Source organism: Rhinolophus hipposideros (assembly GCF_964194185.1).
Source record: "Rhinolophus hipposideros genome assembly, chromosome: 3".
Classification (NCBI taxonomy): Eukaryota; Metazoa; Chordata; class Mammalia; order Chiroptera; family Rhinolophidae; genus Rhinolophus; species Rhinolophus hipposideros.
In genome coordinates this window covers 84,746,543-84,766,519 of record NC_138049.1, presented here as the reverse complement: position 1 = coordinate 84,766,519, position 19,977 = coordinate 84,746,543, and the positions used below count along the sequence as shown (strand labels likewise).

At 33.8% G+C, this 19,977-nt stretch overlaps 1 protein-coding gene across 2 annotated transcripts in view; it reads left to right on the top strand.

The window, feature by feature from the left end:
* ZNF451 (zinc finger protein 451) overlaps positions 1-19,977 on the top strand; it is a 72,712-nt gene that overhangs the window by 28,335 nt on the left and 24,400 nt on the right. For both annotated transcript variants that reach the window (XM_081044757.1, XM_081044758.1), the window contains 6 exons: positions 4,406-4,531; positions 5,047-5,158; positions 8,976-9,126; positions 10,345-10,471; positions 14,600-14,753; positions 15,245-15,392. In XM_081044757.1, the coding sequence (XP_080900883.1) occupies positions 4,406-4,531; positions 5,047-5,158; positions 8,976-9,126; positions 10,345-10,471; positions 14,600-14,753; positions 15,245-15,392 (818 nt within the window). The remainder of the gene's footprint in view (positions 1-4,405; positions 4,532-5,046; positions 5,159-8,975; positions 9,127-10,344; positions 10,472-14,599; positions 14,754-15,244; positions 15,393-19,977) is intronic.

The following is a 19,977-nucleotide window of genomic DNA, read 5'->3' as shown; positions in this document are numbered from 1 at the left end:
AAATATCTTTTGTTTTCAGCATTAGGGCTGTTATAGCTTTTGAGCTCTTCAAAGTCATAAAAGATAAAAAACAGATCAGCAGAATTAGTTGGAAATAACAGAAGTAATCTTTTTATTGACATAACTGTATAAAAATAACAGGGTACTGATAGCTAAATATAAGAAAAATAATTTTAGCAAACAACTTAATACCAATAGGTTTTACTTATTTAACCTTCAAAAGGGCTCGAGATTAATTTTAGAATGAAGCTGTAAAGATCTAAGTATGTTTTAGGATCATACTTATATTTTGTGACTAAGTGGATTGCTAAAAATTTTTCTCATTGGATATATAAATCACTGTATTTCTGACGTTAATTTTCATTTAGCTTTGGGTACAGCGTATATTTTATAATGTAAATTAGAGAATCATTAATTGTACTTTAAAGTAAATTTTAAGAAGAATAAATATGAAAAGTCTTCCTGAATGAGTATAACTTCAGAAGTAATTCAGAATGGTTATTTTGTTGTGGCCTAGGGAAAAGTAAAATAATAGTGAAATAACCAATTTAAGTGTAGCTCTTCAAAATTAGTTTTACCTAATTCAAAACATGCCCTTCTTCCTATCCCCAGAATATTCACGTTGTTGTGACACAACAGCATTTTTTGGTGAATAAATGCTAATTTATACCTTGTCTACTTCCCTCGTGTTATTATAACCTTGGTTTACCTGGCCTTCCAAGCATGACTTTTGCTAGAGTTATCTGTGTCAGGAAAACTAACACACTCTCTAGGCTTATGTTTAAACATTAACTTACGTCCTTAAATTAAATAAAAATTTAGGATGTACTCTAAAGTTCATTCTCCTGGTAGTACCTACATTTTAAATAAAGAGATACTACTTTTTTTTTGTCTTCCTAAGGAGTAAATTTAATTTGCATTTAAGAGAGAGAAATTGACCTCTACTAAAGATCAGAGGTCAGATAAATTGCTTTTTGTGACTGTTATTTCTAATAAGCTATATTATCCTATGATTCGTAAAAGGATGTTTTGAAGTTAGTAAAATGTCACCTATTACCTGGTACAGTGGTGTAGATTTGCCAAGTAGTCAGAAACTTAACTGGAACTACTGCCACCCAAAGTGATCCTGTGCACATTCCTGTGCAAAGATGTAGCTTCATGCTGAAAATACTTATTTGGCCTTTTTATATAAGTTTACTTTAGTGTAACTTCTGTGTACTTGCAGAATCACACCTGCTGTTTGACTCGGCGATGCAACTCTGTCCCACTTTAAATAAAATTTGGGTTGTACATATATAACTGATTTGCCTAAAGAATAATATTTCAGATAGTAACCCAATCTTTGTAGTAGAAAACAATTTTAATAGACTTATTTTTTAGAGAAATTTTAGGTTCACAGCAAAATTCAGAGGAAGTTACAGAAATTTTCTATATACCACCTGCTCCCAGACGTGCACAGCCTCTCCCATTATCAGCATCCCCTAACGCAGGGGTACATTTGTTATAATTGATGAACCTACACTGACACATCAATATCACCCAAAGTCTGTAGTTCGCTCTTGGTGGTGTAATTCTGTGGGTTTGGACACATGTATAATGACAGGTATCTACCTTTATAGTATTGTACATAATAGTTTTACTGCCCTAAAAATCCTCTGTACTGTCAATTCACCCCTCCCTACCCCCAGCCTCTGGCAACCACTGGTCTTTTTTTACTGTCATCATAGGTTTGCCCTTTCCAGAATTCCACACAAGTATAGTTAGAATAATACAGTATGTAGCCTTTTCAGATTGGTTTCTTTTATTTAATGATGTGTACTTAGGTTTCCTCCATGTCTTTTCATGGCTTGATAGCTTACTTCGTTTTAGCACTGAGTAATATTTCCTCACCTGGATGTACCAGAGTTTATTCATCCATTCATCTACTAAGGGACAGCTAGGTTGCTTTCAACTTTTGGCAATTACTCATAAAGCTGCTATAAATATCTAATTATACAGTTTACTTTATCACTAACTACTGTTTATTTTATTTGCATGTTTTTTCTTAGGAAGATCATGTCACCTGTGAACAAAGGGTTTTCTTTCTTTCTTGATTTGTGGTTTTGTGTCTGGCATTGATTTGGGGGAAATTCTCAGTCATTATTGCTTCAAATATTTCTTCTTTTCCTTTTTTCTTCTGGTATTCCCATTATGCATATGTTACATCTTTTATACTGATTCTTAGATACTCTTGATTTTGGGGTCTTTTTTCCCGTCTTTTTTCTCTTTGCTTTTCAGTTTGGGAAGTTTCTATTCACATATCCTCAAGCACAAAGATTCTTTCCTCAGCGGTGTGCAGTCTACTAGTGAGCCCATGCAAGGTGTTCTTCATTTCTGTTATAGTGTATTTGATCTCTAGCATTTCTCTTTGGTTCTTTCTTAGGATTTCCATCTCTCTTACTTACATTGTACAACTGTTCTTGTACAAGGTGTGATCAAAAAAATATAGTGAATGTTTAAATTAAAAAAAATATTACAGTAAAAGACACATTGCCATTAACCGCCCTCAAAATACTCCTCCTCACTTCAAAAACATTTATCTCATTGTTCTTGCCACTTCCTGAGGTCTTCTTTCGTGAGTGTCTTTAGTTGCACTGGCGTGGTGCCTCCATGTCCTGAATCAATTCAAAACATTTACTTTTCATGGTCATTTGACTTTGGGGAAGAGCCGGAAGTTGCACAGTGCCAGATCCGGTGAATAAGGTGGATGAGGACACACTGTAATGTTTTTATTTGATAGAAATTGCCATACTAGAAGTGATGTGTGACACGGAGCGTTGTCATGATGGAGGACGAAGTAAAAACACTCATGAAAGAGGACTTCCAGAACTGCTTCAGAATGTGGCAAGAACGATAGGATGAGTGTGTTCGAAGCGAAGAGGAGTATTTTGAGGGGGATTAATGGCAATATGTCTTTTACTGTAATAAATATTTTAAAATTTAAACATTCACCATAGTTTTCAATCACACCTCACACTAGTATGTTGCCAGTTTTTCATTAGAGCCCTATTAATCATAGTTGTTTTAAATTCCTGATCTGATTGTTCCAATATCCCTGCCATATCTGCCATTCTGTGCTTGCTCTCTGACGCTTCAAACTGTGTTTTTTGCCTTTTAGTATGCCTTGTAATTTTTTGTTGAAAGGTGGACATGATGTGCTAGGTAAAAGAAACTGGTAAATAGGCCTTTGTAATGTAGTGGTAAGGTATAGGAGAAGTAGTGTCCGGTGATTAGGTCTCCGTCTTGGTCATCCTACATCCCTGCATTGTGAACTTCCCCAGTGCTTCTCAGTGCCTCCCCTCAAGTGGGACAGGCTAGCTAGAGGGGCCTGGAATTGGGTATTTCCCTTTCCCCGTGTGGAAGGCTAAAGGGAGTTGGAGTTGGATATTTCTTTCTGCCAGGTCTGTTAAGCTCTGTTAAACCTGTAGCAGGTTGGGCTCTGGTAAAATAGTTTCTCTTGAGGGCAGACCTTGTTAAGAACAGAATGCTCTTATTTCAAAATGCCTACTTCTCTTCTGCCCCTACTGGAAGCATGAGGGGATTTTTCTCCAGTCTTCACAGTGAGAACCTGGTAGAACTCCTGGAGGTAAACTCAAAGTGTGAGGGTCGCCACGACTGGGTTCCCCAGGAGTTTTTAACTCTTAGACTTGCCCACACTGAGCCTCCAGCAATTTGTCAATCACAGTTCAGATTTTCCTACCCAGTACTGGTTCCTGCTGACGTTTCTATTCTTGGGTTTCTGCTCCACTAACTTGTCATTCTTTGTATTTGCCTCCGTCTCCCATCTCTCTCATTTTGGGGGCAGCAGCTTATAGTGTGACGTCACTTCTCTGGTGAATCTAAGAAGAGTTGTTGACTTTTCAATTTGTTCAGCTTTTTACTTGTTATGGAGTAGCAACTTCTAAGCTCCTTACATGTTGGACTGGGAATTGGAAGTTAGATCTATTTTTTTAATCAGTAGTTTCTTTTAAGTAAATACTATCCTGGCATTGCTGAAAAACCAGAGCCAAGGATGTTTGTTTTGTTAGACTTTTTGGAGGGTGGACTAATGGCTTGTATTACCTTATAGACTCAGAGCAAAGCAATGCCGCACTTTTAAATATACAGATGATTGTAAAGTAAATAATGATGATAAGTGTTCTAGCAGCTAGTTTATCTAACTTTTTGAAAACAAGATGCTGGTGGATGATTGGCTGACCTACAAAATACCACATAAAGTATAAAATACACAGGTTCTTAGAAATTTAATAATGATAAAGGTAAATGGTTCTTTAATATATTAACTATTTTTAAATGGATATATGTTATCTCAAAGCTAATTTTGTTTGTTAAAAGTAATGAATGTTGTTTTTTTTTTCAATTGTAGGATAATATTAAGCATAAAGACCATATTGACCATCAGAAGGATAAAGTTGCTTTAACTCTGGCTCGTCTAGCCCGACATGTTGAAGTGGAGAAACAGCAGAAAGAAGAGAAGAACAGAGCATTCAGGGTGTGTGGCTATTTTATGTTTTACCAAATTATAGAATTGTTTATGATAAAGTTGTAAAGAGAAATTTGTAATAAAAAAATGTATATTTGAATCCATGTTCAGCATGGACTCTATCTAGATCGCTCATCAATTTAGTAGTAATTCATGATAGCTTGTCACATCTCTGTTTTTAGTTTGTTGGATTCTGATCGTATATGTATACAGGAAAAAAGAAAGAAAAAATAGAATTACTTGAGTGGACTCTTTTGAGGGGATTAAAATTATTGGATTTCTCAAGGCAAATGAGCAACTAAGGGTTTCTGGTTACTTTATCACAAGAGAGAAAAGAGTTTATCAGGTTTGTAGATATAAACTGTTGGAAGGTTATTTTCTGCTAAATAGAGCAGATTACTTTCTCAAACTACATCCTGTTCTCTCAGATTAAATTATTACTGAAAGGAAGAAATTTGAATCAGGGTTGTAGAAGAGCTGTTATGTAATCATAGGTTAATTGATTTTTTTCTCCATATCTTTAGGAAAAAATTGATTTTCAGCATGCTCACGGGTTACAAGAATTGGAATTTATTCAAGGACATTCTGATACAGAAGCAGCAAGATTGTGTGTGGACCAGTGGCTAAAAATGCCAGGTATTCTTTAGAGATCAAAGTGGAACACTAAGGTTACCTAACTTCTCTAAAGCCCTAAGACATTATGTCCATTTTATCCAGTTGCTAATGAATATATAAAGTATTTGAAATTTAGCTGCAGTGATAACTTAAGAATGGCCTACTTTACCAATTGTCTTTCTACTTTGGCAAAAGTATATTTTGAGTATAAGTAATATAGTCTTTTATTCATTAGATGTTGCTCATTTATTCATTCATGATTTCATTCTTATTACATGAAGTAGTACATGGTGTCTTTGGGAGGATATATAACAGGTTATTTGAGGTCAGGAGAGGCTTCTCTGAGGAAATGGAATTTAAGCTGAGATTTTAAAGGATTAGTGTTTCCTTTACTTGTCAGTGCAGCCTATGTAGACATTTTGTAAGTAAGTGTACACATGGGAGGCTCATCTAAGCACTGGATAGCTTCTTCATTATCTTTGCAGAACTGAAATTCCTGGAAGAGCCACTGTGGAGCATTTTCCCCCTACCAGATAATTTGATGGAATTTTTAAGAGCCTGTCGGACTGTCCCACAATGACAACTTTTCTAGCCTTTCTTGTAGAAGACCCACTGAGCCCTTAAAGACTTGGGATATCCACAGAAACCTTAGCTGTGGATTTTAATCCAGAAGAAGGTTTAAATTGCAAAAAGTCGTTAGAAATATCTATGCACGCAATACTCAACATTGAACCTAGATATCTTGTTCTGAAGTTAGTTTTCAGAGGGTTTTTTTTTAATTAGAGTCAATATCTACCACTTATAAAATAATTCCAATTTGTAGATATTTTGACACTTGGCCACTCCCTGAAACTATATTTACTTTTTATTTCCTAATCTATTTGTGCTTGACAAATTCCCCATCTTGCCCCATCCTCCCGTTTAAATACCTTTTCCTCCTCTTTCGTACTTGCCTGTGGGGTTAGCCCCACAGATAATAACACTGTGGGTTGCTAGGTTTATTTATTTTACATAAGTTTGCTCAGCCTTCTTTGATCCCAAAATGCTTTATTCATTTCTCTAATGCAGTTTTTACCTTGTTATGTTGGATTGATATGTTTACGTATCTGTCTTTTCTACCAGACTATATGCTCTGTGGGGATAGAGACCAAGGCTTATTAATCCTATTTAGTGTCAGTGCCTAAAAAGAATGTTCAGCATAGCGATGCTCATTAAATGTTGGTTGAATATTACACCAAAGGGAGCTATATACATAGTTGCACGTGAAAACAGAAAGAAAGCCTAGAATTTGGCTTCCAAATGTGACTTCATATAGCTAAATAAAAGAATTGTTTGACATTCCAGGCCTTCTTTAACAAAAGATACTTAGAAATTGTGGTAAATGTTTTGCCTCTTGGGGGTATTCTTTTAAGGCTATAAGATATTTTAAAAATCCTTCTTGATATGCATTCACTTCTCAGTAGTCATTATGACTAGCTCAGTAGCTTCACCTTAGCTGCATCAGAATCACTTGGGAGCTTTGAAATACATGTCTGGCCTTACCTCCAGAGATAATTAGGGCATCTGTAGTTTTGAGAAGATTCCTAGGTGATTTTGATGGGAAAATGGGCTGGAACTACAAGGCTTTATCTCTAAAATCTTGTCTAAAAGTCATTCACCTCAAATGAATCTAACACTTTCAAGTCCTGTCTAGAGTGTTTTAGGGCCAGGAGAATGCCCCTTTAGGCCTAATTCCTGGCCTGATTGTCAAAATATTTTTTTCATTGTAAATTGAATTCATGAGCATCTGTTTGTGTATTTACCTGAACAGGCCAAGTGGGAACAAATGAGTCCTTTAACTATCTTTACGATTCTTGGCAAGACTTGGTATTTTATGTATCTTTGGGTCACACCGGGTTTATCGGTGGCTGATAAGCTTGAGGCAGTAGTCAAGGTTCTTTAGTTTTGTTCTTTTTATGTGATTATTTCCTCTTTTTGCTTGGTCCCTGCAACACTATAAAACTGAAGTTTGGCATCTATTGCTAGAACAGCTGCTGTAGCATTGGTATTTGCTACATTGCTTATAGCAATGTGCGTTGTAGCATTGCTGTATTTGGTATGGGTATTTACCTTCCATAAATGAGCTTGAGAGAACAGTGACATCTTTGAAGAGGGTATGCATAGCTGGGGAAAACAGAGATGAATCATTGTACTCTTTAATTTTAAAAAAGTGAGATTCTATTTCTCAGTAACATTAAGAGACTCATTCAATCTATTCCAAAGTATATAGCTATTATTTTAATTACTCTAAACTTTGGAAATCCATCTTTTAAAAATCTTTACAGTTAACCCAGTTTGCATACATTTGAATATTTAATAACTAAAAAAACTTCACTATACTATTTAAGAAAAAGAGCTACTTAAAGCTTGTTTCAGTTGATTGTTTTTTCTAATTTTATTTTTATCCAGTGCCTCTATTTGGCTAAATAAAGGTCTTAATGGATGACATCTGGAATGTGAATGGACAATAAATAAAAACTGTCATAATTCTGACTGCATTTAAAAAATTAAAGATAAAAGGGTGTAATGTCATTTAATGCCTCTAATATTAAAATATGATTAATGCTATGCTATTCATTGTTTGTTGGAATAACACATTTATGTAAACATTTTGGCAGCTTTTAATAGTGGCATTTCTCCCATAAGGACTAAAACAGCAGAAAGGCAGTTGAAACTTTAAGCATATATAACGATTTGGAGATCATAAAACTAGATGATGTGAAAGGAATAATATTCTACTCTACTTAAATGCTTAGGGGCTTTGTAGAATCTGTCATCAAGATAAATACCCAGTTTTCTGTTGTATAAAATATTCAAGGCATTTGGTTAAAACAATCCACAAGAAATAGTAATAAAAGAGAGACAATAATCAAACTATCTGCATATTAGAATTCTCCTGGCAGTTTGATAATTCTTTATTTATACAACATAATTCAACTTTTTAGTTGTATATAACATGTAGTGCGAGTTCCCTGACAAAAAAATTTGGCTTAGGATATCAGTCTACAAGAGTTGTGTGACTGTAAAGTCAAGATAAAAAAGAAAGAAAAGAGATAAAGAATAGACCAGGATAAGAGAGAATTAATTAAGAGAAGACATTGATGGGCAAACTATTTTCTAATTGGCTTTGAAAGGAGAAAAAAAGAAGGGTCAAAATAGGGTAAGTAGAGAGGAGAGTGATAACAAGAAGTAAATCTCTGCTTTGTGTTCTATAAATTTGTTATTACTAACACTTGCATTACTTGATGTCCCTGTTGAAGCCGATTGGCCAGTAGCTGGATTCCTCAGAAATTATTGCTCTTAATCTCCTTGCCTCCCTCCCTGTCCTTTCCACTTCTCCCTGCCCTCCCAGTTACATTGTTTAACATAATTTTCATAGAACCCAGAGCCTCTAGAGTATAACTAAACTTTATAATGTTTAATACAGTTAGAAGGGAAAATCAGAGTTAAAAGAAAATGTCTTTTCAAACTTATATAAATGAAAAGAAGGTAGGTAAGTGTTCTGTAGAACAACTGATTTTCAAATGTATTTGATCTTTGATATTTCTTGGCTGTTGAATTTAAGGAAACATTTATTTTTCCTGAACAGAATGCCACTTGGAGATGTTAACTGCTTTCCTATTTACTCTTAGGTTATTCTTTTATTAAAAAAAAGCTTGTAAATATTTAATTACAATTAGTACCACTTAGTTGAAGGTGCTGTATCATAATTTTCATTGTCTTGTTACAATTTTGATTACCAGTCCAAAGGACAAATATCTGAAATAAGGACTTAAGAATTTATATTCCAATGATGCAGGACTCAAAACAGGCACAATTAATTCTGGAACAAAAAGTTCATTCCGAAGAGGAGGCCAAATGAGGGTGTCTGCAAAACCAATTTCCTGTCCCATAATGCATTGTAACAAGGAATATGATAATGGGCACCTTCTCTTAGGACATTTGAAAAGGTAAGTGTGATATTCAGAATAGTGGATGCTGGAGGTCAAATAAGTTACAAAGTGATTTTGCAAAATGAAAGCATGATGCACTTCTGTCATGGTGATTATAGCGTTATATTCCAAACTCAAATTGTTTTGTGCTGTCATGATATAATTATTTTCAATTTACATTTCTTAGGTTTCCTAGAAGGCTGGGTAAAGTCAGCTTTTTCTAGTGATATTTTGTCTTTAAAGGCATATAGCCTTTAAGTACATATTTATTCCTAATATGTCTCATAAAATTCTGAACAGACTTTTTGCATTGATACACAGTTGGATCAGTTTTAGAGAAATCCAGCCGAGAAATGCAAATTTCAAGAGACATAAAGCACTTACAGATATTTAGTTTAGCCTAAAGAAAGCTAATATGGCAAAGTAAATGCTGAAGGCAAACCAAACGTAGCAAAATTAGCAATAAATACTCTATTTATGAAACCCATCTTATTAATTTACTGAATTTGGAATAGTAGAGCTTGAGAAAAATAAATGTCAAGAAAGGCATTATTAAAGGCATTAAGTATTCTTATCTTTACAGTCCCCTTCTTTCTAGTTTAAAAATGGGAATTGAGAGTTTGGGGCTGTAAACTAGTCTCTTTTCCAGATGTTTCACTCTGCCTATGCTTTACCTTACCAAGAGAGGCCCCTAGAGGGAGCTTCAGCATACTACAAAATAACTGGGTTGCATACTGTATCTTAACTATTTTAAAAAGTCTTAAAGGCAATTTACAATGACATAAATTTTTGTATGGTTAAAATGAACATTAAAAGGAGGAAAAGCCATTTTTAGGAAACAGGTATGCCAGAAATTTTAACATGAGATTATTATTCCAATGATTCATTGAAAATTATTTGTGAGTTTTGTGGTAAATAAGGCAAGAAGGAAAGACAACAGCTCTATAATTTTCAAACTGGAAGTTTACCAGTTTAGCAAGACACACATAAATCTATTTTATTGGATCTTGAATACTTTTATGAAATCTTGAGCTGGTCACTGTCTAAAGGGATTGCTTGGCATATGGGAGGCACGTGGTATTTCCTGAATATGAAGAGCATTATTTAATAGTTCAGTAAATAAGTATAAAGTTATGACTGTGTGTATGTGTGTGTTTAGTTTAACAAAGAAAGCTAAATAATTCTCCCCCTAGAATGTGGGCTTTTTTCTAATGTTACCTCTCTTTTGCCGGGTAGGTTTGATCACTCCCCATGTGATCCAACAATTACACTACATGGACCTTTCTTCAATTCCTTTGCTTGTGTAGTATGTTATAAAAATTTTGTTACACAACAACAATATAGGGATCACCTTTTTGCTAAGGTAAGAGCATGTCCTAAATTAAGAGCAGGTATTCTTTTTCTAGAGAACCATGGAGTTTGATGTAGGTATTTTTTTGCTGCTCTTAAGCTTGCAATCACAAATGATACACAGAGGATCACACTTGTGATTGTCTATGGAGAATAAAATGATTTAGAACATTAAATTATTGTGGGCAGGTAAATTTGATAGCTGAAAGCCAGCAGTCCTAAAGATGATCATAGAAATCCTTCCTTTAATGGAGTTGCTCTATGAAGTTAACTTACCTCATTTTAAGATGGTCTGTGAGTTAGTTACATGATGAGAACTAGAACCTTATTATTAACTACACTGCCTTTCACTGCCTGTTGAAATGTTAGAGCCATATTGTAAATAACAATTCTTTTATTAAGAAATAAATCTACTAAAGTGTTATGTCTCAAGGGACCTGAGTTGATGCATGATATGTACAAATCCATGTAATACAGAAATCTGTAACGAGTATTTACCATATTTGATATTAGATATAGCTCTCAGTAAGTGGTCCTTATTGCTTATTCTTTGGAGTGTGTCACAAGGACTCTAAAGGAAATTAGCCCGCATTAGGCTGTAATTGCCTATCTTCAATTAGCCAGAAGAGGTCGCTAGAAAATTGTATACCTACGAGTTGTTTTGTAAAGATGGCATTCTTCAATAAAAGAGTGAAATTATTTGCAATTTGCATTATTTGCCTTGCTTCCCTCCCCTTTTCCTTTCAGCTCCAATTTCTCCCATCTAGTTCTTTTTAAACTTTAATGTGCACATGAATCACTTGGGAATCTTGTTAGAAATGCAGATTCTGTCTCAGTAGATCTGAGGTAGGGCCTTAGAATCAAGATTTCTAACAAACTTCTACGTGATGCCAGTGCTGCTGGTCCATGGGTCACCCTTTGAGTAGCAAGTGTCTAGTGTTTTTTGACATTAAAGTTACCTAATGGGTATATCACTAGATAGCTCCCTGCTTTTCTCCCTTTTTGGTGGTGGTGGATATATTGTAACCTCCAGTGTGCTTCAGTGTTACTTTGTGGGTCAGTAGGTACCACCACTGTTTCTCATTGTGTTCCTAGGGCCAGTATGTCATCAAATGGCCCTATTTTCCCCCCTTGCTAGTCTAGCCTCCTCAGCCCTAGGAAACCAGTAAACTATTTTCTGCCTCTGTGGTTTTACCTTTTCTGGATATTCATATGAATGGAATCGTAGAATATGTGACCTTTTGTGACAAGATTGTTTCACTTACCATAATATTTTCAAGGCTCATCTATGTCGTAGTATGTATCAGTACTTCTTTCCTTTTTATTGCCAAATAATGTTCAATTGTATGAATATATGCCACATTTTATCAGGTTGATGAATACTTGGGTTCGCTTTGGCTGTTGTGAATAATGCTGCTATGAACAAGTGTTCAAGTCTTTGTGTGGATACACGTTTTCACTTTTCAGATGAGTTAAATTTTTGGTTCAAATGGTAATTATGTTTAATTATTTGAAGAACTGTCAAATTGTTATCCAATACACTATACCATTATACTTAACCATTGGCAATGTATGCGGGTACCAAGTTCTCCTTGTCAACACTTATTATTATCTGTCTTTTAAAATAGCCATCTTAGTGAGTATAAGTAGTATTTTATTTTTCTACTTTTTTGTATATACAAATTTTTGTGGTGTATTTTATTTTAATGTAACCAGACAAATAATGGTAAAAAGAAATCGAGTACTTTAACTTACCAGATATTCTATTTCCCATTTCTTCCCCCGGTTTGTAGATGGTATTTGCAGATATGTTATACTTATGCAGTAGGTATATTCCAATTTTATGTGGAATTACATTTTTGATCTATTGAACAAATAATTTAAATAAGCTTTATATTAAATTCATTTATAATTCACAATTGAACTAAAAATTATTTTCCTAGTTTAAAGTTCTTCATTAGGGGATATTTGTATAAATTGGTTGTTAGTAAATACCTTTAGTGCTCATATTTAGAACCTTCTAATTGAAATGCAAAATATCTTTCAGGGTGTTAGCTTCTGTGGGGCACCCACCAAATTAAAATGGGACGGGGAATAGTGGAAAGAGTCTAGAATTTATAACCAAAGATATAAAACTGTGTTTGAATGGTAGTTTTGTCTCTCCCAAGGTTACACCTTGGTTGGGGGAACTGGTAATTTTGTTGACTTAACTAAATTTCAATTTTCTTATTTGTAAATAATGAAAATAGTACTTCATGGGGTTTTTATAGGGATTAAATGGAAAAGCACATTTTGAACCCTAAATGGTGCTTGACATATCCTCAGTATAAATGTAAACTTGCTATCCATACTCTTCCTGTTGCATCTCATAAGACCACACAAACTATTTTGATTTCTCTAATGTAAATTTAAGAAGACAGTAAATTTAAGAAGACACAACTCAGCTTTTAAAGCTATTGCTCTAAAGACCATTTACAGGTTAAATTATATTTATACACAAGGACACACACATATACAAATATACACTGGAAAAATGTTTCCAGTTTTGGAATAAAGGAGGCTCTTAACTAAGTTTGGAAACTTAGACACTAGAAAAGACATACCTGTTTGACTATATCAAAATTTTAAAGTGAGCATATGCAAAATTATCCGACAAATGTTTGAAAAATATTTGCAAAATGGCTGATGAGACAGAGTTTCAATCTGAAGAATGATACAAGTTGACCAGTAGGGGAGAAAACAAAAATAATAAACAAGAGGCTAAAGAATGTGAATAAACAGTCCACAGAATATGGAATACTCACAGAATTGTATGAATAAATACTCAAACTCACTAGTAGACAGGAAATGAAAATTAAAGTAACAGTGAGTAGCACAACCTCTGCCAGCCTGCAAAACTGAAAAAAACAAATTCATAATAGCTTTTGCTGCCAGGCTCATTGAGAGGTAGGAGATACATGAATTGGTAGAGCTATTTTGAAAAGCAAGCATGCAATATCTTTTAATATTCAAATAATACACCTTTTTAACCCAGTAGGGCCACTCCTGATGCAGAAAAGCAGCTATAAATAGGTATTTATATTCAAGGATGTTTACAATGTCACTGTTTTACAGTGATAAGGGGGTGCTGAAAATCAGTACTAAATCTTAGTAGATCCACATCTTGGAGTAGTTTGCCACCATTAAGAAAAATGAATTAAAGCTATACTAGTTGATTTTTAGGGATTTCTATTAGGTATTGTGGAATAAGAAGACTAAGAGGCAGAAGAGGCTATAGTTGTCAATATTTGATAAAACAATGGCAATACCCTTTTTATGTATGTATGTGTGTATATACATATATTACATATATACACACACATATACGTGTATTATAAATTAAGCATGAAACGATTTATGGATAAATAAGTATTTGTAAGCATAGGTTATATTGCAGAGTAGAGTGAACAAAGCAAAACATTGGAAAAACTATGTGATGTGAAAACAGTTACGCATTTATATAATACTGCATATGGATGTGTATGTAAAAAATGAAAAATATATAGAAAGCAAATGTACTTGTACATTTATTGTCACAGAAAGATGGTTATAATTTGTTTTCAAGAAAAAAAGTTAAAAATTTTATGTATGGGACCTCATTTTTGACAGAAGTTCCACAGTTCACACTCAGAGGAGAAAAATTTTCATGTTAACTGTTAGATCCATACATGTGTTGGGAATATCATGCTAAGCGAAATAAGTCAGATGGAAGGAGTCGAAAACCACATGATATCAGTCATGTGGGATATAAAACTGAAAGCAATAAATGAAAAAAAAACCCTCATAAACAGTAGTTTAGTGGTTATCAGAGGGAAAAGGGAGATGGGGAGAGAGGAAAGGGTAAAGGAGGTCAAATATGTGTTGACGGAAGGAGACTTGACTGGCTGGTGAACACAATGCAATATATAGATGATGTATTATAGAAATGTACACTTGAAACCTATATAATTTTATTAACAAATGTCACTCCAATAAATTTAATAGAAAAGAACTGATAGAGAACATTCCAAAGAAGTAATAAATGTTTTGAAATTTGATTTTAAGAAGTTGAAGATTGATTGATTTTAGTTGTGTCTAATACAGCTTTGCCTTATATTTCTAGGAAGCTGCAGATGATGGACATAAAAACAACCTTCTTCCTCAGGTTATTCAGTGTTTTGCATGTCCGACTTGCTACCTTCTTTTTAGGAGCAAGGATGAGTGTTTGAAGCATATGTCTGGAAGGAATCATTTCCATCAGCGTTTTAAACTGAGTGGTATGTTCATACTCTGTTCTCTGAAAATTATTAAACTTCTTTAATTTTTGGTGATTTACCATACTTCTGAGATAATTCTTGAAGTTATTTATCCTCATATTAGTTTGAAAACCATGAAAGTGAAAGATTTTTCTTTTAATTTTTTTTTCAAAAAAGATTCTCAGTATTTATCTGTACCTAAGAGGTTTACTTACTTACTTGGAGCAATGAAGAGAAACTTGGGAAGAACACATTTATTCAGAATAATGTTTTTGCATATCCATTATCTCTGGGAAGTTCTGCGTTTTTCTGTATTTAAGACTCAAATTTTCATTTGAGCATGAGTTCAGCATCCTTTACACTTGAGGCTAGAAAATGACTTCCTTTAGATTTTTATCACATAAATAACTATCTTATTTTACTGACTCTGATGGATGAGAAAGGCAAAGTGGGGAAGGTTGGGTCACTCTCTACTTAAATCTTTGCAAGTTATAGTTTATTCTGTCTTTCAGATGGCAAGGGAATAGCACATCCAATATCATTTCCATCTTTTGCAAAGAAAACTTTGATCTCTCTGTGCAAAGATGTTCCATTTCAAGTTAAGTGTGTAGCTTGCCACCAGACACTGCGTTCCCACATGGAGCTCACTGCCCATTTCAGGTATGTACATATCTTCTCTTGGGCTGTAAGGGAGACCTGCCCAATAAGCTCTTCACCAGTATGATTCAACAAATGTTTTTCTAATCCATGTTTCTCTTCTCTTCAAATGAAAATGTACATTTGCCTGGAAGTAACCATATTAGCGTAATGAGAGAAATTATTGCTGTGGGAAAGGGGGATATATTGATTTTGGCTGTGAGTAAAACAAACTAACAGTTCTAAGTTCTGTGTGTAATTTTCCAGTGTGTGTTCTGTGAGTGTAGGTATGGGGAGGAGAGGGTTAAAATAGAACCTTGGCTTTAAGTCAGCTGGAATGGAAAGTACCATATATGTGTGGAAGATTAAATTTCAGTGAAAGGCCAAATTTATCAAATAATCAAGAAGATTTCAGTATGATTTTTTTTTTTGTCTTTACTTTGGAAATTATCAAGAAATATACGCAAGAAAGGAGAATAGTATAATGCACCCCTATATACCTTTCGCCCAATTTCAGTAGTTATCAACACATAGTAGTTAGTGGTGTTTCATTTATATTCTCACCCTGCAAGTTATTATTTTGAAGCAAATAATGTCATTTTATCTGTAAATATTTCAATATGTATATATAAATGATAAGGATTCTTCTTTAAAAAAATTAATACTACTGTCACACCTTAAAAAACAAATACTTTTTTAATGTCAAATACCTAATCAGTTATCAAGTTCCCCTGATTTTTTACATTTGTTTTTTTGGAATCATGATTCAAACATAATCTGCGATTTGCATTTAGACACTTTGTCTCTTAGGTCTCTTTTTTCCTGTTACTTCTTGAAAATGCATTAGAGGTTTATCTACAATTGCATTTGTTTAAATAGAACAATTGTTTTCACAAACCGTTAAGTAAAATATGTCTTGATAAAACAGGCTGCAGAGTCTAATTACTCTGAGTATGTATATACTCATTATAATCACTGAGGTTAACAGTCCTGGTTCTGACTTACATTTCATGAGTTCAGATCCTGGTTCTGCTTTTATTTTTATTCTTAGATTTTTATTATGGAAATTTTTAACTATATGAATTTAATGTAGTATAATGTACCTCCTTTTACCCGTCACCCAACATTAATAATAATAAACACTGCCATTTTTGTTTTATTTATACATCTGTATGCTTCTTACTCCTCTTATTTTTTAAAGCTTATTTTTGAGATAGAATTTAAGTTTATTGAATGTACAAATCTTAACTTTCACAATTTTCTCAAATGGGTACATCTGTTTAACCCACATTTTTATCATTATATACAAGGACTGACAATTAAGTTCGCAAACTCATCATACAAAAAGTGCAGTGTACCCCATTGCTGAATAGCACTATGGTCATCTTCAAAGTACTCCCCTTGGGAAGCTATGCACTGATGCCAGTGCCTAGTTCACCCTTTGAAGCAGTTTTGGAACTCTTTCTGGAATGGCCATCAGAGCTGTCATTGTATTACCCTTGATGTCCTGAATGTCATCAAAATGTCTTCCTTTCAATATTTCCTTTATCTTCAGATAAAGAAATAAGTCATTTGGGGCCAGATCAGGTGAGTAGGGAAGGTGTTCCAATATAGTTATTTATTTACTGGCTACAAACTCCCTCACAGACAGTGCCGTGTGAGCTGGTGCATTGCTGTGATGCAAGAGCCATGAACTCTTGGCAAAAAGTTCAGGTCGTCTAACTTTTTCACGCAGCCTTTTCCATGCTTCGAAATAGTAAAGCTGGTTACTTGTTTGTCAAGTTGGTACAAGTTTATAATGAATAATCCCTTTGATATCGGAAAAAGGTTACCAACATCGTTTTGACTTGATTTGGACTGACGGAACTTTTTAGGTCGTGGAGAATTGGCTGACTTCCATTGTGTACTTTGACGCTTCAGGATCATATTGGTACACCCATGTTTTATCACCAGTGATAACAAGGCCCAAAACGTCATCTTGCCTCTCCAAAAGGTCTTGGCAAACTTTGACTCACCTTTTCTTTGTTCATCACTGAGTTCCTCTGGGACCATTTTAGCACACACCTTTTTCAAGCCAAGATTTTCAATTAAGATTTTCTTAACTATTTCTCTATGGATGTTTACTTGGTATGCTATGCTTCTCACAGTCAGCTGACAATTTAGACGCACAACTCAACTATTTTTGCAATGTTTTCGTCAGTTCTGCTCTTACTGACCACCCTGACCTCTCTTCATCAGTGATGCATTCTTTCCCCTCAGAAAAATGTTTAATCCATTTGTACACTGCCGTTTTCTTCATGGTATTATCCCCATAAACTTGGACTAACATGTCCCTGATTTCCCTTCCACTCTTGCCAAATTTAACAAGAAATTTAATGTTTGTTCATTGCTCTAATTCAAGCTCAGATATTCTTGCAATGGCACACAAACATGCGCAACAACAATAAAGAACACCGCTCAGGAAGACACCACCATACGTCCACATGAACACAGTTGTGAGACACTGATATACCAAGGTTATGAAACCTTACTGAGTTGTTTGTACAGTGCTACCAATGTGCATGGTGGCAAGTTCTCTAATTTAATTGCAGACCTCGTATTACATTTCTGTGGAAAGTTCCATTATGTCCCTCCGCAGACATTTTCCACCCTTTCACCACTAGACATCTCTAATCAAGTATTTTTTCCACCTTATATTGGTTTTATCTCCTCTTGAATTTCATGTAAATGGCATCATATAGTGTGTACTGTCTTGTGTTTGTCATATATCTGTCCATATTGTTTAGTACATTGTTCCTTTTTATTGATGAGTAGTAGTCTATTTTTTGAACATAGCACAGTTTGTTTATTAATTCTCATATTGATGGACATTTAGATTTTTTACAGTTTGTAGCTATTGTGAATAAGCTTCTATGTACATTTTGTACAAGTCTTTTTATGGATATATATATACACATATATATATACGTTTGTGTATGTGTGTATATATATACATTTACATATATGTACATATATATACATATATACACATATATACATATATACATATATATACACATACATATATACATATACATATATACATATATACATATATATTATGCATATTATATATGTAATGTATATATAATACATTTCTCTTGGATGAATACTTAGGAGTGGAATGCTGGGTCAAAGAGTAGTTGTGTATTTAGTTTTATAAGAGACTACTAAACATTTTTCCAAAGTGTTTGTACTAGTGTACATTTCTATTAGCAAGTTACCAGAGTTCCAATCACTCTACATCCTTGCCAAGGTTTGGTGTTAGCAATCCTTTTCATTTGTAGTTCTTCTTTCGAGTGCCTCACTATAGTTTTAATCTATATTGCCCTGATGAACAATGATGTTGGGCACTTTTTCATGTGTTTATGTGCCATTCATTTATCTTTCTGAAATATGTGTTCAAGTCTTTTACCTATTTTAAAAATTGGATTGTTTACCTTTAAATAGAGAGTTGGTGTTCTTTATATAGTCTACATACAACTCTTTAGTCAGATGTATGTACTGTGAATATATTCTCTCCCAATCTAGTTGCATATTCATATTGTTAATTATGGCTTTTAATGAGCAGAAGCTTTTAATCTCCTTAAGTGTAATTTATTGATTTTTTTCTTTTATAGTTATGCGTCTCTGTCCCGTCTGAGAAACCTTTGCTTATTCATGCTTCAGAAATACATTTTGCTTCATTTTTTAAAGTAGTTTAGCTTATTAAAGTATTTTTAGCTTTTTATGTTTATTTTTTAACAAATTTTTTGTGATCTTTAAGACAACCAACATTTGATTTCACTGATGATTCTCTGTTGTTTGCCAATTTTTTACTTTAATTTCTACTCTAAACTTTGGGTTTAATTTGCGTATCTTTTTCTAGCTTCTTAAGGTAGAAGTTTAGATTGACTTCGGACCTTTTTTTCCTATATAAACATTTAAAGTTACAAATTGTTCTATAAGCATTGCTTTAGCTGCCTCCCTCAGATTTTGATAAGTTGTTTTCATTTTAATTAAGAAAAATATTTTCCCTTTTACCTTTTGATTTTTTTCTTTCACTCATAGATTTATTACAAGTGTGTTGTTTAACTTCCAGAGATTTAGGGATGTAATTTCCAAATATTTAGGGATTATTATTATTATTTCTTGTTTCCAACTTAATTCCACTATAACTAAAGACCATATTTTATGTAATTTCCCACTTTTAAGATATATTAAATATATGGAATAGTAGCAGGTTTGTTCTCTTTGGAATTTAGTATTGAAAAGGAAGACAGTTGAAGCACAGTTCCATTTTTCTTTTCCCCTAGAGAAGTTGATTTACTTTGAGTTGATTTTTGGAATAGTGTGTCATCTTAACTGAACTTAATTCTTTAGTGTAAAAGCAATCTGAGCATGGCATATTCCTGACATAAAGTAAATCAGTTCTTAAAGACTAGGTATCAGGTTATTGAGCATCTTACCATAGTGTTCCTCCACTCAGTTTAAATGTCATAGAGAAGTTAATGATTTGCTTGTCTGATAAGGTCCTCTATCAGTGCATTTGATACTGTTTTTAGTTTTCTAAAGTTTGAATTTTTTTTTA